The 27,955-nt window shown below is 47.5% G+C and overlaps 1 protein-coding gene across 2 annotated transcripts; it reads right to left on the bottom strand.

Moving 5' to 3' along the window:
• Positions 1 to 29: 29 nt before the first annotated feature.
• Positions 30 to 13,614, bottom strand: LOC134943488 (uncharacterized). Of its 2 annotated transcripts, none has more exons than XM_063932308.1 (2): positions 12,344 to 13,614; positions 30 to 1,568 (listed from the first exon to the last, which is right to left on the bottom strand). In XM_063932308.1, the coding sequence occupies exons 1-2, from the start codon at positions 13,349 to 13,351 to the stop codon at positions 1,554 to 1,556; spliced, it is 1,023 nt and encodes a 340-aa protein (XP_063788378.1). In that variant the 5' UTR covers positions 13,352 to 13,614; the 3' UTR covers positions 30 to 1,553. The 2 variants fall into 2 exon arrangements, with proteins under 2 accessions (XP_063788378.1, XP_063788377.1); XM_063932307.1 differs by having other exon boundaries at positions 30 to 1,507.
• Between the last annotated feature and the right edge of the window lie 14,341 nt (positions 13,615 to 27,955).

Genomic DNA, 27,955 nt, shown 5'->3' with positions numbered 1-27,955 from the left:
ATAAAGAATAAGACAGGAATAATGCTGGGGACTGCACAACATTTATTAATGAGCATGAGCACAAATACGTAGATACGTTCACACTATAAAGGTATATAGGCTGTACAATTCGCGGACACCCTGTGTGTAGGAAGTCACATATTTTAAACACTTTTTCTCTATCTTTTCACTTCTATATTTTATCCTATATTTCGCAAATGTTTTTTAATAATATGAATTAAAAGTTAAATTTTATACCACTACAAGGCAATCTTGTTCTTTCTTTATGTATACATAATCCTATCTTGCTTGTGGTAGCACCCCCCAGTAAAGAACATTCACATGAATATAATATAAAAAAATACTCAAGGGCGTTTTGTTCAAAAGAATAGAGGACTTGTGCGACCTCTCTTTTCTACATACAGGTTTTGACAATAATCTACACTCGATTCAACCAGATTTATATTTATTCAACTGGAACTCTGTAGCATTGACTGTTGTACAGTACCTGAAATAACTTCTGATTAAGGGGCTAATTCAGACCTGATTACAGCAGTGATCAGGCCTGATCTGTGCATGCGCCGGCGTCACATGCAGCCGCTGCGACCCGGGCTGCAACGAGTAGCTCCCTGCCAGCACGCAGGAGCTGTGCTGGCTGGGAGCTACTCTTCCAGTAGAAAAGCATCGCCGCTGTGCAGTGCTTTTGTACTTGTGTAGGGAAATCGGCCCTGACATGTGGAGTGGACTAGCCCTGTGCTGGGCGTCTCCCCGCATGTTAGGGAAGCTGATCGTAGATGTGCTAAATTTAGCACATCTCATACCCTCCAACAATTTACACATAAAAAACAGTACAAATTGGAAAAGGGGGCGTGGCCACAGGTAAAGGGGCGTGACCATAAAAAAGGTACTGTACCTATTAAAAAGGTACAGTTGGAGGGTATGACATCTATGATCAGGTCTGAATCACCCCCTAAGTGGCATTAACTATTACACATTATCATTACATTAACTCTTTGTAATGATACTAATTATTTATAGATTATTATGAATTCGATGCAAAATGTAATGAAAGTTTATAGTTTCAGCAATACGGTAAAGAACACAGTGTCATCACATATAAATGACTTTATCCTTGGGGCCACATAAGCAGTTCAGCGTTAAGCCTTTTTCAGCTGCAAGTCACAAAGCGTACAACCATTTTGTACAGGAGGTAAAGGGCACAGAAGTCACTTAAATGTCAGTTGCAGTCTTGATGGGGTACCACATGAGTTTCTGTGTCCATCTCTGAATCTGGTCCATAATGCCAACATACCGTATGTTGTATCTTGGTAATCACATGTCCTCTGTTAGTCTAGGCCCATCAGTGGGGAGAAAATACCTCAGATGAATACGTTGAACTGTGAGAAAAGATGGAGCTATTGTCCCAATCCATTTCGCTGAGCGCTCCTACAGACTCCTGGGGAGACCCATTCTGTGGCTTGTTACTAGGACTCAGTGACGCCTCCAGTTGTGAGCAGCTCTCTCGAACCTGGAGCCACAAGAGACTTATTAGATCACTTACCTCATGTCCTAGTTTATGCTGATATCAGCTAATGGGGAAAAAATAAATCAGTAAATGCTAGCTTGTAACATTGCATGAACTGTATTTCTTATACCTATAGCAAGGCTGCTGCAGTTTATCTCCTCAGCTCATAACTGCATACCTACCAACTTCAGAAAGTATCAATGTGGGACCTGGCACAATCATATCCAGAGAAGGGGCAGGGCCTCAGATGGAGGGGCGGGGCCTTGTTTTATGCCCTATATTATCATAATTTCTCTTACGTCCTAGAGGATACTGGGGTTCATTTAGTACCATGGTATAGACGGGTCCACTAGGAGCCATGGGCATTTTAAGAATTTAATAGTGTGGGCTGGCTCCTCCCTCTATGCCCCTCCTACCAGACTCAGTTTAGTAAATGTGCCTGGAGGAGCCGGTCACGCTTATGGAACCTCCTGAATAGCTTTCTGCATTTATTTTATATATCTGTTATTTTCAGGCAAGGATGGTTGGCACCAGCCTGCCTGCTTTGTGGGACTTAGGGTAGGGGGGGGCGGCCCAACCTCTTGAAGGGTTAATGGTCCCGTTCCCTGCTGACATGACACTGAGCTCCTGAGGGAACTATTCGCAAGCCCCACCACGGCGAGCGTACATTACCGCAGCACGCCGCCACCCCTAACAGAGCCAGAAGAATGAAGAGTGGTGAATACTAAATCGTCGTCCCGGTTAGCAGGGCACTGGCCATTATGGCGGCATGAGGGTATGGAGATGCACGGCTTCTAACCTGGGCGGAATGCATCTCCAGACACAGTACACAGATGCGTCTCAGTACACTGTACACATTACCCACACTGGCAAAAACAGCCTTAAAACGGTTTTCTCTCCATTTTAAGCACCAGATTACCACAGCCAGTATAAAAAAAGCGGGAAGACCGCGCGCCATTGAAGGGGCGGGGCCTTCACTATAAGCAGATCCAGCAGCTCACCAATGCCATTTTCCCTCTGCAGTGAACACAGACGCTGACTGACAGGGACGCGTGGCTACTCCAGAGAGACTCAAGATTACCTCAGCAGTACCAGGGGGTTATAGCATGGGGGAGCGATTCTTAGTGTGCTAAGTCCCCTATCAAGGTACTTAGTCTGTGACTCGGCTAAGCTTGGCATTAGCGATAAGGGCACAGTGGGGGCTGGCTCCAAATAACTCTGTGTCTCCCTGAAGGGCTCTTTGTGGGTTAATTGTGCTTAACCTTTTCCTGTGTGAGTGTGCTGCCACATTTACATTATGTCAGGCAAAGAGTATGTTTCTTGTACAAAGGAGTGTTCCTCTTCACCAGGGGGGTCACTACTGGGTACTTGGGGCAGTGCACCTTCCCAGAATAGCGGGGCTGAACCGGAGTGGGTTAATTCCATTAAGGGAATGGTCTCCAATATTTCTACGAAATTATCCCGCAATGAGAAAGAGACGCAATACTTAAGACAGACTGTGGATGACTTTATGAATAGAGACTCAGTCCCCAAACCAGCGTTTCAATCCCCTCCCATTTGTCCGCAAAAATGATCTCTGGCTCATATCCTGCAGTCTGACTCTGACGCTGACGGGTCAGACATGGAGGAGGGTGAGGTGGATCTGGAGGGGGGAGATACTACTCTGTCACAGGAAATAGAGGCTCTTATAGAGGCTGTCAGAGATGTTCTGCAAATTCCTGATAAGGTGACAGAGGAGTGTGCGGAATCTTATTTTAATGTAAAAATGAAGTCCTCAGTCACTTTTCCTACGTCAAAGGAATTGAATACCCTGTTTGAAGAACCGTGGGTTAATCCTGATAAGAAATGTAAAATCCCTAAAAGGTTGCTCTCATCTTTTTTTTCTTCCTCTGGAGGATACCGATAATGGACGCATCAGTCTCTAGGCTGTCATGCCAAATTGTATTGCCTGTCCCTGGTGCAGCCTCCCTAAAAGACACAGCTGATTGTAAAATTGAGACTACACTCAAATCATTGTACACAGCTGCTGGGGTGGCTCAGAGACCCACTATTGCATGTGCGTGGATCACAAAAGCCATTGCTAAATGGTCAGGTAACCTAATGGAGGGGTTAGATTCCTTGTCTAGGGGGGATGTTGTTTTACTCCTGCAGCATATACAGGACTCTGCGAACTTTATAGTGGAAGCCATAAAAGAGTTAGGTTTGCTTAATGCGCACAGCACCGCTGTGGCAGGCTCAGCACGCAGGTGCTTGTGGCTACGCCAGTGGACTGCTGATGTGGACTCCAGGAAAGGCGTGGAAGGCCTACCATTCACAGGAGAGGCATTGTTTGGAGACGAACTAGACAAATGAATCTCCAAAGCTACTGCGGGTAAGTCTACGTATCTTCCTTCCGCAGCTCCCCCAGCCAGGAAAGCTTATTCAGCTTCAACTTTACAGTCCTTTCGGACTGCCAAGTTTAAGGGCAAATCCAGAGGTGCTTCTACGGCCTCCAGAGGCGCAAGAGGTAAACCACGCAAACCAGCAACTGCAGGTGCTCAGGAAGAGGGCTCAGGCTCTGCTTTCACAAAGCCTTCAGCATGATGGTGGACCGCGATGCCTGGAGGACTGTCAGATGGGAGCCCGACTAAAATTCTTCAGTCACATCTGGTCAAGTTCGTGCCAGGATCCCTTGGTCATAGATCTTATTTCCCAGGTCTACAGACTGGAGTTCCAAGACCTCCCACCTCACAGATTCTTCAAATCAGGCTTACCAGCTTCACAAGAGGCAAGTATAACTTTACAGCATGCCATCCAAAAACTGGTACAGACTCAAGTCATTGTTCCAGTTCCACCTCATCTGCACAACAAGGGGTACTATTGCAACTTGTTTGTAGTACTAAAACCGGACGGTTCGGTACGACTGAATCTGAACCTGAAGTCCTTGAACCCGTTCTTAAGAGTGTTCAAGTTCAAGATGGAGTCTCTGAGAGCGGTGATCTCAGGTCTGGAGGAAGGGGAATTCCTAGTGTCTCTGGATATCAAGGATGCGTACCTTGACATTCCGATCTGGCCGCCTCATCAGGCTTAGCTATGGTTTGCACTGCAGGACTGTCACTACCAGTTCCAGACCCTGCCATTTGGTCTCTCCACGGCACCGAGGGTATTCACCAAAGTGATGGCAGAGATGATGTTTATACTCCGCAAACAGGGAGTGAATATAATTCCGTACCTGGATGATCTTCTGATATAGGTGCCATCCAGGGGGAGGTTGCTGGACAGCATTGGTCTCTGAACCAAACTTCTCCAGGATTACGGGTGGATTCTGAACCTTCCGAAATCTCACTTAGAGACAACACGGATGCTACCATTCCTGGGAATGATACTGGACACGGAGTCGCAGACAGTGTTCCTTCCGTTGGAAAAGGTATTGGTAATCCAGTCGATGGTTCGGGATGTCCTGAAGCCAACCCGGATATCGGTGCATCTATGCATTTGCCTTCTGGTGAAAATGGTGAACTCTTACGAGGCGCTTCAATACGGAAGGTTTCATGCAAGACCATTCCAGCTCGATCTGTTGGACAATGGTCCGGATCGCATCTTCACATGCATCAGAGTGTCACGTCTAGCAAAGTCTGAGGATCCGGCAGCTGAGATTTGCCCGAGGAGGTAGCAGGCTGTGGATGAACAAGATGAGGGGGTTGGATATAGTTCCTTCGCATGGGACACGGAGCAATGAAGAACGTAGGCGGGGTTTGAGAGTCAATAGAAAGTATTTATTATGTACAGGGCTGAGGTAGAGAACTGAGGCTGGAGAACGATTGTTAAGGATAAAGAACTGCGGGTTGTGGCTTGAAAGACGAGGTTGTAATTAATGAACTGCGTAACTGTGGATAGTGGTTAAAGGCGTGGCTGGAGGCGAAGAACTGTGGACTGTGATTTGAAAGACGAGACTGTAAATGATGAACTGTGGAACTGTGGATGGTGGTTGAAGACGTGGCTGGAGACAAGGACTGTGGACTGTGGTTTGGAAAATGAAGCTGAAGATAATAATCTGCAGGCTGTGGTCGGTGGTACAAAGGCGTGGCTGGTGAAGGAGATCTGTGGAGTGTGGCTTGAAAGACGAGGCAGAAGACCCGGGGCCGACTATGTCCAAAGAGTCTTACTGGACCGGGTTTTCCAGGATCAGGAGGAACCAGAATACAGCAGGAATCCTGGGAGCACAGGCTAAAGCACCTACAACAGGGTTGTAACTTGAAGCACTGGCGTCCCTGTCCTAAACCAGCCCCCTTTTATAGGGAGAGCTTCCCCTGGATTGGCTGGAAGAAACAGGAAACAGGAACTATGCTTAAAACTTGGTCTCCAACATGGCGGCGCCCAGTAATGCAGACCTTTTTGCAAAGCCACATTGCTCACTGCCCCATGTCTCCTAGCAACGGCTCAGCAAGAGCGACCCACTGTAGCGGCGTCCCGCCGCCACGAGCGGACCCCCTCACCGCCGCTACTGCTGCCCATGGATCTGGCGCAGCAGCCCACCTTTGCCGCTGCTGCACATCACCAAGGAAGCCAGCCCCGTGGCCCCAGCGTACCGGTAAGACTCCGGACGCTGACACAGAGTATCCGTCTGTCGCCAAAAGCCAGGATCTCCTTTCTGTGGTGGCTACAGATTTCTCACCTCGGAGGTTCGTAATTCAGGACTGGATCCTGTTAACCACAGACGCAAGCCTCAGAGGTTGGGGAGCAGTCACCCAGGGGTGCAGTTTCAAGGAAGATGGTCAAGTCAGGAAGTCATCCTTACAATCAACATTGTGTAACTCTGGGCCATATGCAACTCCTTTCTGCAGGCCTCATATCTTCTTCATGATTGGGCCATTCAGGTTCAGTCGGACAATGTGATGGCAGTGACGTACATAAACCAACAGGGCGGAACGAAAAGCAGAGCAGCAATATCAGAGGTGTCAAGAATTCTCCCCTGGGCAGAAAAAAAACGCTGTGGCATTTTCAGCGGTCTTCATTCCGGGAGTAGACAACTGGGAAGCAGACTTCCTCAGCAGACACAACCTGCACCCGGGGGAGTGGGGCCTTCACCCGGAAGTGTTTAGGTGCTTGACATGTTGATGGGGATATCCACAAATCGACATGATGGCTTCTTGTCTCATTAAGAAGCTCAAGCGGTATTGTTCCAGGTCGGGAGACCCACAGGCAGTGGCAGTAGACACTCTGACGACTCCATGAGTCTATCAGATGGTGTATGTGTTTCCTCCACTTCCTCTGCTCCAAAGAATTCTAAAAAGAATAAAAAGGGAAAAGGTTCAAGCAATACTCATTGCTCCTGACTGACCAAGAAGGGCCTGGTACGCGGACTTTTTGGAGATGCTCCTCGAAGAACCGTGGCCTCTACCTCTTCGCAAGGATCTTCTCCAACAGGACCCATTCGTCTATCAGGACTTACCGTGGCTACGTTTGACGGCATGGAAGTTGAACGGCTGACTCTAGCCAGAAGAGGGATCCCTAACAAAGTTATTCCGACTATGAACCATGCCAGGAAGGGGGTAACGTCTAAACATTACCACCGTATTTGGAAGAAATACGTCTCTTGGTGTGAGAGCAGGAATTATTCTGCGATGGTATTTCATCTGGGACATTTCCTGCTTTTTCTGCAGGCAGGTGTGGATGTGGGCCTATGTCTGGACTCCATAAAAGTCCAGATGTCGGCCTTGTCTATTTACTTTCAAAAACAATCGGCTTCTCTCCCTGAGGTCCAGACGTTCTTGAAAAGTGTTCTGCACTTCTAACCTCCCTTTGTGCCTCCCACGGCACCTTGAGACCTCAATTTGGTGCTGCAGTTCCTCCAAATGGACTGGTTTGAACCCTTACAGGAGGTGGACGTAAAATATCTTACGTGGAAGACCGTCACACTGTTGGCCTTGGCTTCAGCAAGACATTTGTCGGAGCTGGGGGCTTTGTCTCACAAGAGCCCCTAGTTCATTTTCCATGAGGACAGAGCTGAACTCAGAACTCGTCAGCAATTTCTTCCTAAAGTGGTGTCTGCGTTTCACATCAACCAACCTATTGTGGTTCCGGTTATCACCGACACTTCTGCTACTTCAAAGTCTTTGGATGTTGTGAGAGCTTTGAAGGTATACGTAAAGAGGACAGCTCGTCACAGGAAATCCGACTTGCTGTGCGTTCTATATGATCCCTATAAAATTGGGTGTACTGCTTCAAAGCAGACAATTGCACGCTGGATCAGGCTCATTATCCAGCATGGTTATTCCACAGCAGGTTTGCCAGTTCCAAAATCTGTACAGGCCCACTCTACTAGGTCGGTGGGTTCTTCCTGGGTGGCTGCCCGGGGTGTCTTGGCTTTACAGCTCTGCCGAGCGGCTACTTGGTCTGGTTCGAACACGTTTGCTAAGTTCTACAAGTTCGATACTTTGGCCTCTGAGGACCTTCAGTTTGGTCAGTCAGTTCTGCAGGAACCTCAGCACTCTCCCACCTGGTTTGGGAGCTTTGGTACATCCCCATGGTACTAAATGGAACCCCAGTATCCTCTAGGACGTAAGAGAAAATAGGATTTTAATTACCTACCGGTAAATCCTTTTCTCGTAGTCCGTAGAGGATACTGGGCGCCCACCCGGTGTTTCATTCTTCCTGCACTGTTACTTGGTTAAGTATTGTTGGTTCAGCTGTTGCTGTTCCTGTTTCCTAAGTTGGGTTAGCATAGCTTTCCTCTGGTTTGTGTGTGCTGGTTCGGAATCTCACCACTAAACTTTATATCCTTCTCTCAAAGTATGTCCGTCTCCTAGGGCACAGTTTCCTAGACTGAGTCTGGTAGGAGGGACATAGAGGGAGGAGCCAGCCCACACTAACAAATTATTAAAGTGCCCATGGCTCCTAGTGGACCCGTCTATACCCCATGGTCAGGGCCAGTGCAAGGTCTCTCTGCACCCTAAGCAAAGCTTCAGTTTAGCGCCCCCTAACCTTAACCCCCCCCCCCCCTTTCATCATCACTTCTCGGAGAGGAGATGCAGGTGGCCACAAGGTGGGCTGGGGTAAAATGCATCAATATACATATACAGAGAAAAAGGACAACATTCAAGCACTTTAAAGTGAAAAAGTATATTGTAAACAAAGTCACAAAGTCCTTGAGTGATGACCATATTTATATATACACTGTATGGGGTCTGGTGGGGATATTTAATTGTATGTGTAATATGTATATATACATATATATACACACATACATGTATTTGTATGCTCCTTATTGTGTTCCATTCCCCCTATCTGTAAGTTCATTACTGACCCCCCGTCCTCCATATGTACTGTATTGTGCCACAGTGCCTGTGTTTCCCTATTATGCTATTTACAAGTGCAAACCACCTATTAGACTGTAATATCTGTACTGTCTGTGGTCCTGCAGAAACCCCCATGAGTTACTTACCTTAAGCTGATTCCTTGTTTTCCCTAGTAATTGGCATGGTGCTTCTTCCAGGCGGCAGCAGCATTACATTGATGTTGGTGGGTGCAGACATGTAATCAGGTGCAGCTTGCTGCTGGAGACCTGGGATCTAGGGGCCTGGAGGAGGTGCATTAGGGCTTTGAGGAGCGGCCATGGTGGCGCCCCTCGGGAGCCATAGTTACATCCGCCTCCTATGTGCCTTCACATGACTTGATATTACACTTGTCAGCACACAGCTAGCTCTGAGACACTATGTGGTACAGCCTGATAGCAGCGGCCGCATCTGATTAGACCTGCAGCAGCAGGCAGCGCAGTGTAAAAGGAGGAGGCCACATACAGAGACATCCTTCAGTATTTTGCTAGATGAATTCAGTGGCGCCCCCCAGGGACCGGTGTCCATAGGCAGCCGCCTAAAGCTGCCTAATGATAGAGCCGGCCCTGCCCATGGTACTAAATGGAACTCCAGTATCCTCTACCGGCTACGAGAAAGGATTTACCAGTAGGTAATTAAAATCATATTTTTGGGGCGTGCCTAGTGTTCCCTGAGCAGCCCCTGGCTCAGCTTCCCACACTGTTACATGCCGTGCGCATTCAGTGATCACGGGCTCTCCCAACCTGCCCCCCCTCCTGTCCGCGCAAAGTACTGCAGCCCGCAAGTGGGACAGTGTCCAAATATCGGAACTGTCCCACTGGAATCGGGACAGTTAGGAGGTATGTAAATGGGAATGTAGCATAGTGTTACTTAACTTAGGATTCCCTGTAATAGGGCCATCTAACATAACTAATTTCACCAAATAATATTAGCCCAGGCTGATACAAATAAATAAATAAGAGAATTTGGTCAGATCATTGGACAGTAGGTGAAATCTGTTATGCCGTAAGTTATAAATGCATAGGGGAACACTGGTGCACAGATAATGGCAAGATCACTGCCATTTCTAGTCACGTACGGCAATGTTTGGGGTGGCAGTTGGTGTGACCTCCCCTATTTGAATTTTGGACTATGCTGCAGCCTCACCTCTGCAACTACCACTGGCAAAGTCCAGGAACAGAGCATTTTGTACCTGATGGACATGTTGGAGGATATAGTGTCATTCTGTGAAACTCTGCCCCCCCCAGCGGAGTACTACGGAAGAGGGAGGTAGGGGAGCAGGATATCAGTACCCGCTAGAAAATATACACCCTTGGCAACAAGCATTACCCTTGCAAATGAGCATGGATCCCAGAGCATGAAACCCCTGGCAATGAGCATGACATCCAGTCTATGAACTACCTAGCAATGAGCATGACATCCAGTCTATGAAATACCTAGCAATGAGCATGACACCCAGCGCATGAAACCCCTGCCAACAAGCATGACACCCAACGCATGAAACCCCTGTCAATGAGCAGGTATTTTAAAAGTAATTAGAAGCTCTACTTTAGGGCATAATGTATCACGGGCATTGTGTTGCAGGGGGCATAATGTGGTGCAAGGGGCATTTCTGTGTGGGACATAATATAGTGGAATGTTTTTTTTATTCCTGTGGTGGCCGAGGTCTGTTGTTGCAGGGTCAAAAACTGTGGTAAAAGGTATTCTTTTCCTGCAAGGCCACGCCAATTTTAGTGAGGCCACGCACATTTCATGAGCATTTAATGCTCGCACTGGGAGCCAAATTAGCTAGAAACAGTCCTGGGCAGGATATGCTGGGATTTCTCCTGTGTAGAAAATGAAAGCAAATATTTGGTTGCTATAGGTAACAGAAACGCAAAGCTGGCCCTAACCAATATAATGCCCTAGGCAAGATTTTGGTTGGTGCCCCCTAGCACCGCCACTAGTTCTGCAGGAGATGCCTGGCATGAGTCATCTGGCAGCTCTGCTAACGTCTGGCGCCTTTTGTTTCTGAAAATGCATCTTATTTGCATTACTATGTGGCTAGGATGCACAAGCTGCTTCAGGTGATTAAAATAATATGCAGCATACCTATATTCTGTGTGCGACTGCGGCTGTATCTGCATACGAAATGCTACATTACAGTGATTTCAGGGAATACACTGCAATGTAGTATTTCGTATGCAGATACAGCCGCAGTCACACACAGAATATAGGCATGCCACATATCATTTTAATCAGCAGAAGCTGCTGTTGCCCCTAAGCATACCATATGCCCTAGCATTTGCCTAGTTTGCCTATGCCTAAGGCCGGCTGTGCAGAAACGTATTGCACGTCACCTTTGCAGCAACGTTTAAATATATCAAGTGAACCAACTGGTCCAAGATTGATCCTGCTAAGTGTAAGACTGATATATTTCTGTTTTGGATAGCAAGTAAAATATCAATTTCTAAATATCATATTTTTTTGCTAAATGTACAGTATATGAATACATTTTTAATTCTATATTGCCCACAGTGTAATTTACTATAAAAGCAGCAGTATGTTATATACATTTAGTGGATTATAGGGAGCAAATGCCCCATGTACGAAGTACTGTAGTTTGCCTTCACTTTTTCTTTCTTTAAAATTGAAAAAATAAGTCTTTGATTTCTGCAGTTTTACAGTTATCAATATGAATATTTAAGCAACAACGACAACAATTGCAACTAACTCTAAGCAGTTCAGATCCACCCCATATCTTTTTATCAGGGAAGGAACTGACACTCCCCCGCCGTCCCCAAATCCCCCCCCCCCCCCCCCCCGTACCAGTCCGGGTACCTCAAGTCCACCAAAGTAGCTCCAACCTCACCACACTAGCACCTCTCGGATTACAATTTGCTGCCCATTGTCCCACTCCTGTCAGTTGCAAAATAAATTATTACAAAAATAAGTTGTACTGACAAAAAAAAATCACCTGGCCGTTCCCCAGCAAAAGCCACCCCTAGGCACATGCCTCACGTGCCTAGTAGGAAATCCACTACTGGTCTAAGGAGGTAGCAGACTAGCAATACATGCCTAGTGGTTGATGGCAGGGACGGACTGAGGCGCCAAATCGGCCCGTGCATTTGTGAATTGTTTGGGTGGCGCACGGACACAATACACGGGGGTGTGCCGTGAGTCAGGGGTCGTGGACTCATGGCACGCCCCCATTTTCATTGAGATGCATGCTTCGGGTGGGGACGTGCCGCGAGTCAGGAGGGCATGGACTCACAGTACGCCCCTATTTCCATGGAGACGCACGCTTCGGGTGGTGGGGGCGGCTAAATCAGAGAGCCGGGGGCTGCGCGCGGCCTTCTCGGCTCTGTGGGATTGGACCGGCCCACCAACCCATCTGCCCTTCTGGCATATACCAGAGTGTCAGATGGGCAGTCCGGCCCTGGTTGAGGGGCACTGCACTTGGCATCCCAAGAGCTAGCATATGCACTGGTCATGTTTCAAATTGAAAAGCAAACAATAGGATTAACAATAGTTCAATGAAACTTACAGTATTTAACTGTCGAATGAGCAATGGTTTGACTTCAAGCTCTAGTTGCCAGTCACATTGTAATATCCTCTGCTGGAACTGCTCCAGATTCAGCTGCCGCTGCAGTTTCTCCAGCCGCGTTTGGTCCTCCAAGTTGATATTTTTCTGTGCACCAGAGGTTTCCTTTCCATATTTTTGATGTAATTGTTGTAGCTCACAGATGTCTTGTTGTAGACTCCGTACTTTCAGTTTTGAGTCACTCACCTGTTGTTCCAGGGCTTTTGCTCGTCCTGCTCTCCATAGAAGAAACATCATATGTTCTCTCATGTCCTTTAACTGGGTTTGGCTCTCTAGGTCAGCTGAAGATAGGAATGAGCCAAAAAGTCTCTTTGCAGTATGCTCTTCTACCTGACATTCACCACCTGGCTTTGGTTGTTGTTGGAAGATCGTTAAAGGATTCTTGCACCGAGCTTCATGGAGGATGATCCAGTTATGTGCCAAGTTAGCTGTCACTAGGCTTTCTTCAAAAATATCTGGGATACAATGCAGTAATGCCATTGAATGAGGTGTTCCAGAACTATGGTGGTTCTGTACCAGGGTCCCTGAGCTCAGCAGAAGAGCCCACCTACGCCTGTGGTGAAACAACTGCCTGGCAGTGCTTGTAATGTTAGGAGGAGATAACAGGAAGGGCGCTGGTGGGGTTTCTGTCTCATCATTTATATACAGATTATCACACAACGGAAAAACAACATGATCATCAAAGGCATGCTTCATAGCACGCAGATGCTCTAAATATGATAGGAGCCAAGAGAAGTACTTGTGGAGCTGTGCCCTCTGTTCCCCAATATTGGAGGTTGATTGGATATATTGCTCTATGTGCTTCCAGTTGTCAAGCTGTTCTTTGTGTTCTTCTAACAGCAGGGCCAGTGCTCTTTGCAGAGTTTGCAAGTCAAAGTTTACTCGACACTTCTGAACCTGCTCCTCAAAGACTTGTAGCTCTTCCCTCAACGATGCATATAATCTGTCCATGTTGGATTCAGGTCAATCTATTTTGAGACCACATTTAATTGTGAAGCTGAGTGTCTTCTTAAGCAATGATTTGCTGCTGTTTTTCCCCTCAAAGTTGTTCTCATTTTTTAGACAAGTTTTTCTTCTTTTTGCAGTGTCCCTCAGCTCTTCATGCAACAAAGAATTATTTTAACTACCAACTGTTTTCAGATCCTTGTGTGTCGGATCAGTATTTGTGATCCTCATCAGTCTCCAGCCATTGTTAGTCTTTCACCTGCATAATGTGTCTCTTCGCCTTTGCTGAGCTCTACATAACAATTACTATTAAATACCTGGTTTCCCAGCAACACAAGGCAGGTTCAGACCTGCTCCAGCTTACTGATAAGGCTTTTTGTTTAGTTTTTAAATGACAGTTCCAACCAGTGGCAAGTGCTGATTAGCAAGAGTCTGGAAAAAGGTTGCAGACCTGACAGAGACTGATACTATAGGTGTTATATGTTCTAGCATTTACAACTCATTTCTAGACAGTTTGCTGTAGGGCAAGTGGGTGTGCTTGTTGTGCTTTGTGCGGGGCATACGAACATTGAACACTACAACCTAAAATTTCAGATTTGATATTACCACTGTGTTATAAATCAGATATCATATACTGATAATATATTTCAAATATTCACCTTTAATAAAACGTCACTTATATAAAATAAATGATTAGAACTGATAATGAAAATTACTCCCAGCAAACAAAAGAGTGAATGTAGTAAGTAACTGTTAAATTTGCCTGGGAGGAGGAATTCTATAACAACATATAAGAAATCTATATAGCAATATTTATTTTGTTAACATATAAAGATACAAGAATAAAACATACATCATAATTAAAATTGGTATCTTTGCACACACCCATGTAGGATTCTGTCACAGACAGTTCCTAGAATATCCAAGTATAAAATCCCAGATGGTGATATGCCAGGTTTACATGGATGTAAATGTCCATAGCAACAAGAACTTAAGCATGGTGGAGAATAGCACAGTTAATAACAGCCAGCGTTATGCTCAACCTCCTCTTATGAGCTGGTATGTTGTGCTCATTGCTATCGGAGATCCTTTGCAAAGCCCCGGTATGGCAAATCAGTGGTACTGCCCAATGACCACTTGGGTATTTGGAATGTTGCTGTGTTGAACGTGATCTGTGTCTACGCTGTCGGGTAGCTCTAGTGGCAAGGCAGTGCTCACAAGGCAAGAGCCAGGGAGGAAGGGCGCAGCTGTAGTCTCATTGGAAAGCGCTTGTGTGCTCCAAAATATAGTCTGTTCCTCCACGGGAGAGGTTCCTTAATGCGTTTCTCCGCCATCCAAGGTATAGTGGTTTCTTCAGAAGAAGCCTGAAACGCAAGTATAAGTAGAGATATTAAACACTTTACTTTTATGGTTCACCTCGTAAATAATGGCGTTAATAAACACTTTAACACCACTAGCATGCACACTCAGTCCTCTGTATACAAGTTATTATCCCACATTTCTAGATTGCCATCAGAATTGCCCTACAACCACCATTGAAGATACCTTGATAAAGGATAACGATACCCTACCTATGTGAGTACGGTATGACTAACATCACTCCACTGAGGGGCACCCCCACTTCCATAGTTTCTCCTACCAGGGAGTCTATGGGGTAAATTTACTAAGGTGGGAGTTTTTTCGAACTGGTGATGGTGCTCATAGCAACCAATCAGATTCTTCTTAACATTTATCTAGCTGCTTCAAGAAGATAATAGATAGAATCTGATTGGTTGCTATGGGCAACATCACCAGTTCTAAAAAACTCCCACCTTAGTAAATTTACCCCTATATCTCCATTGTGACGTACTACACGATTGGCCCCTTTTCTCTTCTTCTCTCCCTTTATGAGGAACACTGACCCAGAGTCAAATTTCCAATTAATGAATATAGACAGTATGCAGGGAATCGTGACCGGAAAGTAACCTTTATAAGAGGTTCACCGCACGTTTACACATAAGTACAGTACACACATCTTCATATACATCCAACCCCTTCTAGTCCCATCAAATGGTGGGAATCTTCAATAAATTGTGACTTACCACACAATTGGAGTTGGACGTTTGGTTAGGCTTAGGCTTTGGTTAGGGTTGTACCGATCAACTGACTTTACAATCGAAAATGGGTCAGAGCTTGGAATGAATGAGTCACAGATCTTCACATATGTATGTGTATAACAACAGGTATGTGATGCTCTACATAGGTTAAATAACAACAAAGGAGCTCATTCAGACTGGATTGCGGCAGCGGCAGTGATCGCAGGCTGAAGCCCTTTGGTAGGGCCAGACATGCGGGGCGGAGTAACTGAGTAAAGGATCGTAGATGTACTAAATTTAGCACATCTATGATCAGATCTGAATGCCCCCCAGAGTCAGTATACAAATCGTGGATACAGGCTGCAGCAGTGGTTCTCAAACTGTGTGCCGTGGCTCCCTGGGGTGCCTCAGGACACTTGCAGGGGTGCCCTGGGTTGGTGGTCCAGGACCAATTAAAATTATTTATGGTCAATGTAATAGGCAAAACCAGTGCTGGTGGCTGCTAATCATAACATATATGGGCAAACAGAAGCAAATCTTGTCCCTCACCACACAACTGACCCTAAGGATGACATATAAACACAGTTTACTTAACTGAATATTTCTTTCTAAATTTCTCAGTAAGAAACTTTTGGCCTAGGTGTGTCATGAAAAAAATTCTGATACTCTAGGGCAGGGGTGGGGAACCTCAGAGCAACTTGATCCGGCCCGGCCAGGCTCACCTAGCCGGGCGCCTGCTGAGATTTTGTTACTAGTGGGCGCCCGGCTTCTTACCCTCAGCAGCAGCCGGAGGCAGGAGCTTACTCCTGAGCTCCGGCTTCCGGCTCTAGCAGTGTGCGCGTGCTGCTGTGCATTGTTATGGGAGAGATGTCATGACTTCTCTCCCATAGTTCTGAGGAGCGAGCGGCCAGGCAGAGAGCAACGGTCCGGAAGCAGTAGCGGGGCTGGTGAGTATTGTGTTTTTTTTCTTTTCTTTTAATGTGTGTGTGTGTAAGCATCGCTACTAGGGGGCATATCTAATTGGGCATAACAAGTGACTGGGGGCATATCTACTGGGACATAATAACTGACTGGGGGCATAACTACTGGGGGCAGGCTCATGTTTATGTTGATAATTTTTGTATGGCCCTCGAAGGATTTTATAAATATCCAAATGGCCCTTGATACAAAAAAGGTTCTCCACCCCTGCTCTAGGGTGTCATGATTCAAAAAAGTTTGAGAACCACTGGGCTACACTGTATTAAATATTAGTCACTGTTGTCCTGAATAGTGATAAGGACGGTGCTGCAGGCTGCAAGTAGGTTTCAACTTACTCAGGATAAGCGTTAGTTTGTGGTGGCAAAAGCAAATGTCTCTAAGCAGTGCCATTTCTTGTGGCGGACAAGCCATGCAACCGCATGGTGCGTCCGCCGCAGCACTTTGTCCCCCAGTCTGCTCCCCCTCCTCTTCCCTAGTACTCCGCTTGGAGGCAGAGTTTCACGGAATGACACAGTTGGTTTGAGTTCTAGGTAAAAGGAGGGGGAGCGTGATATCAGTGCTGACTATTCTTTATACACCACCTTGGCAATGAGCATTTCCCTTCGCAACAAGCTTGGATCCCAGAGCATGAAACCCCTGGCAACAAGCATGACACCTAGCGCATGATACACCTGGCAATGAGCATGACACCCAGCTCGTGAAACCACTGGCAATGAGCATGACACCTAGCGCATGATACACCTGGCAATGAGCATGACACCCAGCGTGTGAAACCCCTGGCAATGAAAATGACACCCAGCGCGTGAAACCCCTGGCAACGAGAATGACACCTAGTGCGTGAAACTCCTGGCAACGAGCAGGTAATTTAAAAGTAATTAGAAGCTTTAATGTAGTGCATAATGTATCACGGGCATTGCAGTGTGTGACATAATATGGTGCAAGGGGCATTAGTGTGTGGGGTTTAATATGGTGGAATTTTTTTCCCCCAGTGGTGGCTGAGGTCTGTTGTTGCAGGGTTAAAGACTAGGGTGTAAGGTAGTCTTTTCTACCTCCATTTCTAGTGAGGCCACACCCATTTTAAGCCCTACCCGCACATATTTTTTTTTTTTTTATGTCTATGGGGGGACACATTATGAATGTCTATGGGGTGGGGGGCATTTTATTACTGTTCGCACTGGGAGCCAAATTGTCTAGAAACGGCCCTGTGTCTAAGCCGGTATAGTAGGTGGGGATCTTGAGTTCTGGGGGGGTCGGCGTCCCATACCCCCCAGGTCCACAAAATGTAGCCTTCCAGTGCCTTCCGCTCTGTGTGTCCCTCCTTAATTCCTGTTCTCGCTGTGGTCTGATTCTTGCCATTGTACCATCCTACAATAATGTGTTGCGGAGGGTCCTCCAATGTGTATCGGCCTCCTGGACTACTTCAGGGAGTTCAAAATGCACCATCTTGGATACGGTTAGGCTTTGGTTAGAGATAGCCATACTCACCTGCGCTACGAGATTCGCATCATCAATATTCTGGCAATGACGACATTAAGTCAGCATCAACATTGTAAATATTGGCATTTCAAATGTTGCCCTCCCACCCATGTCAATATTCTAAGGGGGGAATTCAAATGTTTGAAAAGTCGGTTGGGTGTATGTTTTTTCCTGTCTATTAGACAGACACCCAACTGACTTTTCAAACATTTGAATTCCCCCACTAAATGTCTACGTATTTTACCCGCACTCCTCTGTGACCGGGCTACATGTTTCTGTATATTTGATTTAAGAGCCTTCATCACTATCAGTGTGTTTGTGCAATACCTTTGTCCCTGGTACAAAAGATCCATCTGAAAACAGACACATTTATGCATTGCACAACTCTGCATAGGCCTGAATTCTGTTGACACACCTCTCTGAGTTTTGCCTCCATGCGAATTCCTAGTTACACCCTTTCAGCAGCAAGAGGAGATGCACATTAGTTGTGAATAACTCTGCCCAACCTGTAATCTGGAGCGTGAGGAGTGTCACAATAGCCATGTCCACAAATCCAACTCTGCATCAGCAGCTTAAAGTGCAAACTAAAAAGGAAATTTATGACAGTTTCCATGACAAATCAGAAAATGAAAAGTATAATTTTCTTCTGTATTTCTTACAGCTGTGCACACTTGATTTAGTGTATTTAGGGCAGTTAGAGTCAGGGCTGTATTAATACTTTGGGGAGAGTACGTGACATTAAAAATAGTACAGAGCGGGGAGGAGGCAGTCACTCACGAGCACTCACACTGATGTGAATATGGGTCAGACCTGGCCGGCTCCTGGCAGCTTCATATCGTATTGCATCATATCTGCTGCCATGAGCTGGTTCCCAGCAGTATGACAGACAAGATGTAATATGCTGCAACACTGACGGTCAGTGCAATGAAGGTAAGGAGCACAGTATTAATGGCGGTGGCAGGCGGGGGAATGGACAGGCAGGGGAGTTGTCAATTTTATTGGCCCTGTCTCCCATGGTTAAAAATTAAGACTATAGGAGCAGATTCTAAATTGGGAGCAAAGCAACAAAGAGCAAGTAACTGTACCTTGGCAAACGCATGCTGCACTGCAGGTAAGGCAGATGTAACATGTGCATAAAGATTTGGCAGGGGCGTGTCCAAACATAAATCTAAACTGCAGTGTAAAAATCAAGCAGCCCAACATTTGTGGGCTACATACAAAAGCAGCCAGTATTTACCCTGCATGCAAATCAAAATAAATGTATTTGTACCCCTTGCAGTGCAACATGGTTTGTCCCAGATACAAAGTTTCTTACTTTTTTATTCAGAATCAGCCCCATACTGTCATCACATCATACATGCCTACCTTGCTGCACCCTCCTCCAGGCCGGCAGCAATGGGGGCAGTCTGGGGGCGTGACCAGTGGAGGAAGTGGGCAGTCTGGGGGCGTGGAAGCACAAACGCGTAATTGTGTCCCCGCCCCTGCTAGACAGTGCCTAGAAAACTGGCACTGAATAGCAGGGGGCAGAGCTATGATGACACGATTCAGCGCGAATCGCATCATCATATCCCCCTCAGAGCGCCCTCTTGTTCTCTGTTGTGGGAAGAGCGGGGGGCTGCCTGGGAATGCGGTAGACTTGCCCACCTTTCCGGAGGGCCTGTAGGCAACGTTGCATCATATGCAGGAGAGTGTTAAAATTTTTAAGATTCAATATTCCATCATAAAGGTACTCACATCTGCAATCACCTGCAATGCTGGTGTAAAGAGGCGGGTGCTTCTAAACATTGTGTGTGAGGTGGGGGTTGAGGTGTTCAGGGGAACACTGCCCAGCATGTTCTTGCTGTGTCAGAGCACAGGGGCTTCGCTGGTGAACTGATTAATTAGTGTCAGCCAGTTCCTACTTTGAACAACCAGCTGCCAGTGCCTGAGCTGCGGTTGCCCAAAAACTCCCTCCTCTCCTTGAGACCCGGCTCCATCACTCCGAGTCCTCCTATTATCCTGTCTGTCTATTCTTCCACTCCCTCATTTGCCTGTCCGAGACCCCACCCTTTCCTCTCCTGTAACCTGTCTCTATATTCACTTCCTGTCACAGACAGGGAGGACCATCGTGGATTATCCACCGGTGATCAACATTGATGGATAACCTCAATGGTGTGAAACCATCTGTCAGGAAACCATCAATGGTTTTACCCAGGGCCGCTTCTAGACAATTTGCTCCCAGTGCGAACAGTAAAAAAAATGCACCCCTCCCCCATTGACATTCTAAAATGTAAATATTAGCGTACCCAATAAAAGGATGTGTGGCCTCTCTATAATGGGCATGGCCTTGCAGGAAAAGACTACCTTACACACCAGTTTTTGACCCTGCACCCCCAGACCTCGGCCACCACAGGAAAAACAAAATCCACCATATTATGCCACACACAGTAATGCCCCTTGCAACATATTATGCTCCACACAGTAATGCCCCTTGCACCATATTATACCCCACACAGTAATACCCCTTGCACCATATCCCACACCAGAGGCGTATCTAGGGTAGGGCGAGTGGGGCACGTGCCCTGGGCGCCTTGGCAGGCCCAGGAGAGGGGGGCGTCGCCGGCGGCCAGGGCATCATGCCCCACTCGCCCCTGTCAACCCGAGATGTGAGGGGAGGAGAGCGCACCGTCTCTCCCTCCCCTCACCGCCGCTGGAAGCCCTAGCAGCGCTGCCAGCAGCGCTGCTGTGTCCACCCGGTATCCGGCGTTAGCCAATCAGAGCTTGCGGACCGGCTCCTGATTGAGCCGGAGACCAGGAGCGGTGAGGGGAAGTAGAGGCGCTGCGCTGCGCTCTCCTCCCCTCACAAAGACACAACAAGCGGCCGGTGAGTGCTCGGGGGGAGGGGGGGGGGGGCGCCGGCAGCACAGTGGGGCATGTAACTGGCACTGAGTGGGGCCTGGTACTGTGGGGCATGTAACTGGCACTGTGGGGCATGTAACTGGCACTGTGGGGCAATGTAACTGGCACTGTGGGGCATGTAACTGGCACTGTGGGGCAATGTAACTGGCACTGTGGGGCAATGTATCTGGCACTGTGGGGCAATGTATCTGGCACTGTGGGGCCTGGCACTGTTGGGCATATAACTGGCACTGTGGGGCATGTATCTGGCACTGTGGGGCATGTATCTGGCACTGTGGGGCAATGTAACTAGCACTGTGGGGCATGTAACTGGCACTGTGGGGCAATGTAACTGGCACTGTGGGGCAATGTAACTGGCACTGTGGGGCAATGTAACTGGCACTGTGGGGCATGTATCCGGCACTGTGGGGCAATGTAACTGGCACTGTGGGGCAATGTAACTGGCACAGTGGGGCATGTAACTGTCACTGAGTGGGGCCTGGCACTGTGGGGCATATAACTGGCACTGTGGAGCATGTATCTGGCACTGTGGGGCATGTATCTGGCACTGTGGGGCATGTAACTGGCACTGTGGGGCATGTATCTGGCACCAAATGGGGCATGTAACTGGCACTGAGTGGGGCCTGGCATTGTGGGGCATATAACTGGCACTGTGGGGCATGTATCTGGCACTGTGGGGCATGTAACTGGCACTGTGGGGCATGTATCTGGCACTGAGTGGGGCAATGTATCTGGCACTGAGTGGGGCAATGTATCTGGCACTGAGTGGGGCAATGTATCTGGCACTGAGTGGGGCAATGTATCTGGCACTGTGGGGCATGTATCCGGCACTGTGGGGCAATGTAACTGGCACTGTGGGGCAATGTATCTGGCACTGTGGGGCAATGTATCTGGCACTGTGGGGCAATGTAACTGGCACTGTGGGGCAATGTATCTGGCACTGTGGGGCATGTATCCGGCACTGTGGGGCAACGTAACTGGCACAGGGGGGCATGTAACTGGCACTGAGTGGGGCCTGGCACTGTGGGGCATATAACTGGCACTGTGGGGCATGTATCTGGCACTGTGGGGCATGTAACTGGCACTGTGGGGCATATATCTGGCACCAAATGGGGCATGTAACTGGCACTAAGTGGGGCCTGGCACTGTGGGGCATATAACTGGCACTGTGGGGCATGTATCTGGCACTGTGGGGCATGTAACTGGCACTGTGGGGCATGTATCTGGCACTGAGTGGGGCAATGTATCTGGCACTGAGTGGGGCAATGTATCTGGCACTGAGTGGGGCAATGTATCTGGCACTGAGTGGGGCAATGTATCTGGCACTGTGGGGCATGTATCCGGCACTGTGGGGCAATGTAACTGGCACTGTGGGGCAATGTATCTGGCACTGTGGGGCAATGTATCTGGCACTGTGGGGCAATGTAACTGGCACTGTGGGGCAATGTAACTGGCACTGTGGGGCAATGTATCTGGCACTGTGGGGCATGTATCCGGCACTGTGGGGCAATGTAACTGGCACTGTGGGGCAACATAACTGGCACAGGGGGGCATGTAACTGGCACTGAGTGGGGCCTGGCACTGTGGGGCATATAACTGGCACTGTGGGGCATGTATCTGGCACTGTGGGGCATGTATATGGCACTGTGGGGCATGTAACTGGCACTGTGGGGCATATATCTGGCACCAAATGGGGCATGTAACTGGTACTGAGTGGGGTCTGGCACTGTGGGGCATATAACTGGCACTGTGGGGCATGTATCTGGCACTGTGGGGCATGTAACTGGCACTGTGGGGCATGTATCTGGCACTGAGTGGGGCAATGTATCTGGCACTGAGTGGGGCAATGTATCTGGCACTGAGTGGGGCAATGTATCTGGCACTGTGGGGCAATGTAACTGGCACTGTGGGGCAATGTATCTGGCACTGTGGGGCAATGTATCTGGCACTGTGGGGCAATGTAACTGGCACTGTGGGGCAATGTAACTGGCACTGTGGGGCAATGTATCTGGCACTGTGGGGCATGTATCCGGTACTGTGGGGCAATGTAACTGGCACTGTGGGGCAATGTAACTGGCACAGGGGGGCATGTAACTGGCACTGAGTGGGGCCTGGCACTGTGGGGCATATAACTGGCACTGTGGGGCAATGTATCTGGCACTGTGGGGCATGTATCCGGCACTGTGGGGCAATGTAACTGGCACTGTGGGGCAACGTAACTGGCACAGGGGGGCATGTAACTGGCACTGAGTGGGGCCTGGCACTGTGGGGCATATAACTGGCACTGTGGGGCATGTATCTGGCACTGTGGGGCATGTATCTGGCACTGTGGGGCATGTAACTGGCACTGTGGGGCATATATCTGGCACCAAATGGGGCATGTAACTGGCACTGAGTGGGGTCTGGCACTGTGGGGCATATAACTGGCACTGTGGGGCATGTATCTGGCACTGTGGGGCATGTAACTGGCACTGTGGGGCATGTATCTGGCACTGAGTGGGGCAATGTATCTGGCACTGAGTGGGGCAATGTATCTGGCACTGAGTGGGGCAATGTATCTGGCACTGTGGGGCAATGTAACTGGCACTGTGGGGCAATGTATCTGGCACTGTGGGGCAATGTATCTGGCACTGTGGGGCAATGTAACTGGCACTGTGGGGCAATGTAACTGGCACTGTGGGGCAATGTATCTGGCACTGTGGGGCATGTATCCGGTACTGTGGGGCAATGTAACTGGCACTGTGGGGCAATGTAACTGGCACAGGGGGGCATGTAACTGGCACTGAGTGGGGCCTGGCACTGTGGGGCATATAACTGGCACTGTGGGGCATGTATCTGGCACTGTGGGGCATGTATCTGGCACTGAGTGGGGCAATGTATCTGGCACTGAGTGGGGCAATGTATCTGGCACTGAGTGGGGCAATGTATCTGGCACTGAGTGGGGCAATGTATCTGGCACTGAGTGGGGCAATGTATCTGGCACTGTGGGGCATGTATCCGGCACTGTGGGGCAATGTAACTGGCACTGTGGGGCAATGTATCTGGCACTGTGGGGCAATGTATCTGGCACTGTGGGGCAATGTAACTGGCACTGTGGGGCATGTATCTGGCACTGTGGGGCAATGTAACTAGCACTGTGGGGCATGTAACTGGCACTGTGGGGCAATGTAACTGGCACTGTGGGGCAATGTAACTGGCACTGTGGGGCAATGTAACTGGCACTGTGGGGCATGTATCCGGCACTGTGGGGCAATGTAACTGGCACTGTGGGGCAATGTAACTGGCACAGTGGGGCATGTAACTGGCACTGAGTGGGGCCTGGCACTGTGGGGCATATAACTGGCACTGTGGGGCATGTATCTGGCACTGTGGGGCATGTAACTGGCACTGTGGGGCATGTATCTGGCACCAAATGGGGCATGTAACTGGCACTGAGTGGGGCCTGGCACTGTGGGGCATATAACTGGCACTGTGGGGCATGTATCTGGCACTGTGGGGCATGTAACTGGCACTGTGGGGCATGTATCTGGCACTGAGTGGGGCAATGTATCTGGCACTGAGTGGGGCAATGTATCTGGCACTGAGTGGGGCAATGTATCTGGCACTGAGTGGGGCAATGTATCTGGCACTGTGGGGCATGTATCCGGCACTGTGGGGCAATGTAACTGGCACTGTGGGGCAATGTATCTGGCACTGTGGGGCAATGTATCTGGCACTGTGGGGCAATGTAACTGGCACTGTGGGGCAATGTAACTGGCACTGTGGGGCAATATATCTGGCACTGTGGGGCATGTATCCGGCACTGTGGGGCAATGTAACTGGCACTGTGGGGCAACGTAACTGGCACAGGGGGGCATGTAACTGGCACTGAGTGGGGCCTGGCACTGTGGGGCATATAACTGGCACTGTGGGGCATGTATCTGGCACTGTGGGGCATGTATCTGGCACTGTGGGGCATGTAACTGGCACTGTGGGGCATATATCTGGCACCAAATGGGGCATGTAACTGGCACTAAGTGGGGCCTGGCACTGTGGGGCATATAACTGGCACTGTGGGGCATGTATCTGGCACTGTGGGGCATGTAACTGGCACTGTGGGGCATGTATCTGGCACTGAGTGGGGCAATGTATCTGGCACTGAGTGGGGCAATGTATCTGGCACTGAGTGGGGCAATGTATCTGGCACTGAGTGGGGCAATGTATCTGGCACTGTGGGGCATGTATCCGGCACTGTGGGGCAATGTAACTGGCACTGTGGGGCAATGTATCTGGCACTGTGGGGCAATGTATCTGGCACTGTGGGGAAATGTAACTGGCACTGTGGGGCAATGTAACTGGCACTGTGGGGCAATGTATCTGGCACTGTGGGGCATGTATCCGGCACTGTGGGGCAATGTAACTGGCACTGTGGGGCAACGTAACTGGCACAGGGGGGCATGTAACTGGCACTGAGTGGGGCCTGGCACTGTGGGGCATATAACTGGCACTGGGGGGCATGTATCTGGCACTGTGGGGCATGTATCTGGCACTGTGGGGCATGTAACTGGCACTGTGGGGCATATATCTGGCACCAAATGGGGCATGTAACTGGCACTGAGTGGGGTCTGGCACTGTGGGGCATATAACTGGCACTGTGGGGCATGTATCTGGCACTGTGGGGCATGTAAAAATTAACCAGGCGCTAATATACCACAACCCAACTAAAATGGTTGTGTTAATACAATGTTTAATATCAATATTTAAACCAATACAATATATGTTCAAGCTGCAAGAAAAAATTGACTTGGGGTAAATCAAGTCAAACAGAGAGAAACCGGCACTTTAAAGTCCCTGGTAACTTGGAAACAACAGACACATAGATTCCTGCGCTAATTAACTCTACAGAATGATATGGCTCAGAGTTTGCTTGACTCAATAAAAACAAAACAAAAAGGATAATTAAATATACTTTATATGATTCTTTTTTATTTTTATCACACATACATACATGTATGTTTAAAAATTAATTTAAGAATAAATTGATTAGACCGGTCTAAATAAAACATAAATCAAAAAAGCAAAAATCAGAACATAGTAATAAGCTAATAATAAGCTAAAGGAGGTGGATCATAAGTAAACTCCTGTGCACAGAAAAATCAATAAAAATACTAAAAATAAGTCCTTTGTATAGGATCGTGCAAATAGTTTGACCAGCTATAAATTGCAACAGTGTCTCGTTATGTTTTGTAGTGTTAGACACTCTTCATCAAATTGCCACTCAGCCAAAAAGTGTAACAGGTAAGTGTGACAAACGCTCCACAACGGAACTTTACATATGGTTCGCACCTGAAGCTGACATGCGGAACAGGAACTAGAGAACTAGACGGAACAGTACAGATCAACAGAACAATACCCCTAACAGTGATTTTTTAGGAGTAGGTTCAAAACTAGGAAAAATCGACACCCACAATCGGTTTGCCCCCTTGACCAGAGACATGTCCAAAAGACCAAGAGATCAAGAGGGAGAAGAGGAGGGAGGAAATTACGTAAGAAAAGCCAGATTGTATTAGATCAAAAGGGCATTTTCAATTTAACAGACAGATCCTTAAACAATGAACAAATAACGCTTCTAAAAAAGGGATTGAATTTTGCTCCCACATGTGGTCCAAATTTGTTTGATCTGTTTGTTGAATTGAATTACTTTACACGAGATCTGTGCCGTAAGAGGTATTTTGCTTCTAAAAAATTAAAAAATGATGAAGTAACCCCAATAATATTAGACAATACAGATATGGGGGCCCTTTTGGAATTAGAAAACCTTTGGGAGGAGAATCATATTGATTCCCAACAGAAAGAACTGGTTCCCCTTTATAATGTTAACGATTCGATAAGAAATAATGAAGGGGCCAGTTCTTTCAAGAGGAAGTCGCAGTTCAATCCTGTATACCATAGATCCAATACTATTTTATATTTCTATAAGAAGACGATGGATGATTTTCAGAAGATTTGTGATAAAAAATCTAGTTGGTCTAATCTCAATCCAAGAGAACGTAGAGCATTGAAGATCTTGGAACAAGACCAGTCTCTGGTCATTAGATGTGCTGATAAGGGGGGGGGGGGTAGTATTGATGACCAGGGATTTTTACTTAGAGGAAGCATATAACCAGTTACACAATATTACGTTTTACAAAAAGCTGGATAAAGACCCAACAGTTGTTTTTCAGGATCGTTTTAGGGGACTATTGAGGGAAGCTCTCCTAGGAGAAGTGATCTCCAAGGATGAATATTATTTTTTGTTTATTGAGCACCCTATCACACCCATTTTTTATCACATTCCTAAAATACACAAATCCCTCACATCACCTCCTGGTCGTCCCATTATTTCGGGTATAGGGTCCCTCACGTCTAATTTGTCACAGTTTATTGATTTTCACTTACAAAAATTTGTGGTCTCTCTGAAATCTTACATAAGGGATACTACCAGTCTGATAAATTCCTTAAGTAAGATAAAATGGGAATCAAATTATGCATTCCTTTCATTAGATGTACAGGCTTTGTACACCCACATTCCTCATGTAAAAGGAGTGGAATCCATTGGAAATTATCTTATGGGGAACTCAGACATTTCAGAGGGACTGGAACTTTTTTTGCTTTCTGCCATTAGATTTATTTTAGAGCACAATTATTTTGTTTTTGAGGGGGACTTCTTTTTACAAGTATTAGGGACGGCCATGGGTACCAGGTTCGCGCCGAGCTTTGCGAATTTATATATGGGAACGTTTGAAGACCAATTTATTTGGAATGGACCCTTCGGCGCGAACCTGATATTCTATGGCCGTTACATAGATGACCTTTTTTTTGTTTGGGATGGGGAGTTGGATTCTGCACTTGATTTTGTCACTTATTTGAACACTAATGATTTTAATTTGAAGTTTACACACACGTATAATAAAACCACGATTAATTATTTGGATCTCACTATTTCTTCTAGTGAAGATATTATAATCACAAAGAATTATAAAAAAGAGGTTGATACTAGTAACTTCCTGCATTATTCCAGTAATCATTATAAACCGTGGTTACGTAATGTCCCCTTTAGTCAATTCGGTAGGTTACGCAGGAACTGCTCCAATATTGAAGATTACACAGAGCAGGCTAATGGAATGACACATGAGTTTATCATGAGAGGTTATCCGAAAGATAT

Source organism: Pseudophryne corroboree, chromosome 7, assembly GCF_028390025.1.
Source record: "Pseudophryne corroboree isolate aPseCor3 chromosome 7, aPseCor3.hap2, whole genome shotgun sequence".
NCBI classification, from domain to species: domain Eukaryota; kingdom Metazoa; phylum Chordata; class Amphibia; order Anura; family Myobatrachidae; genus Pseudophryne; species Pseudophryne corroboree.
This window is presented reverse-complemented; position numbering and strand designations above follow the sequence as displayed.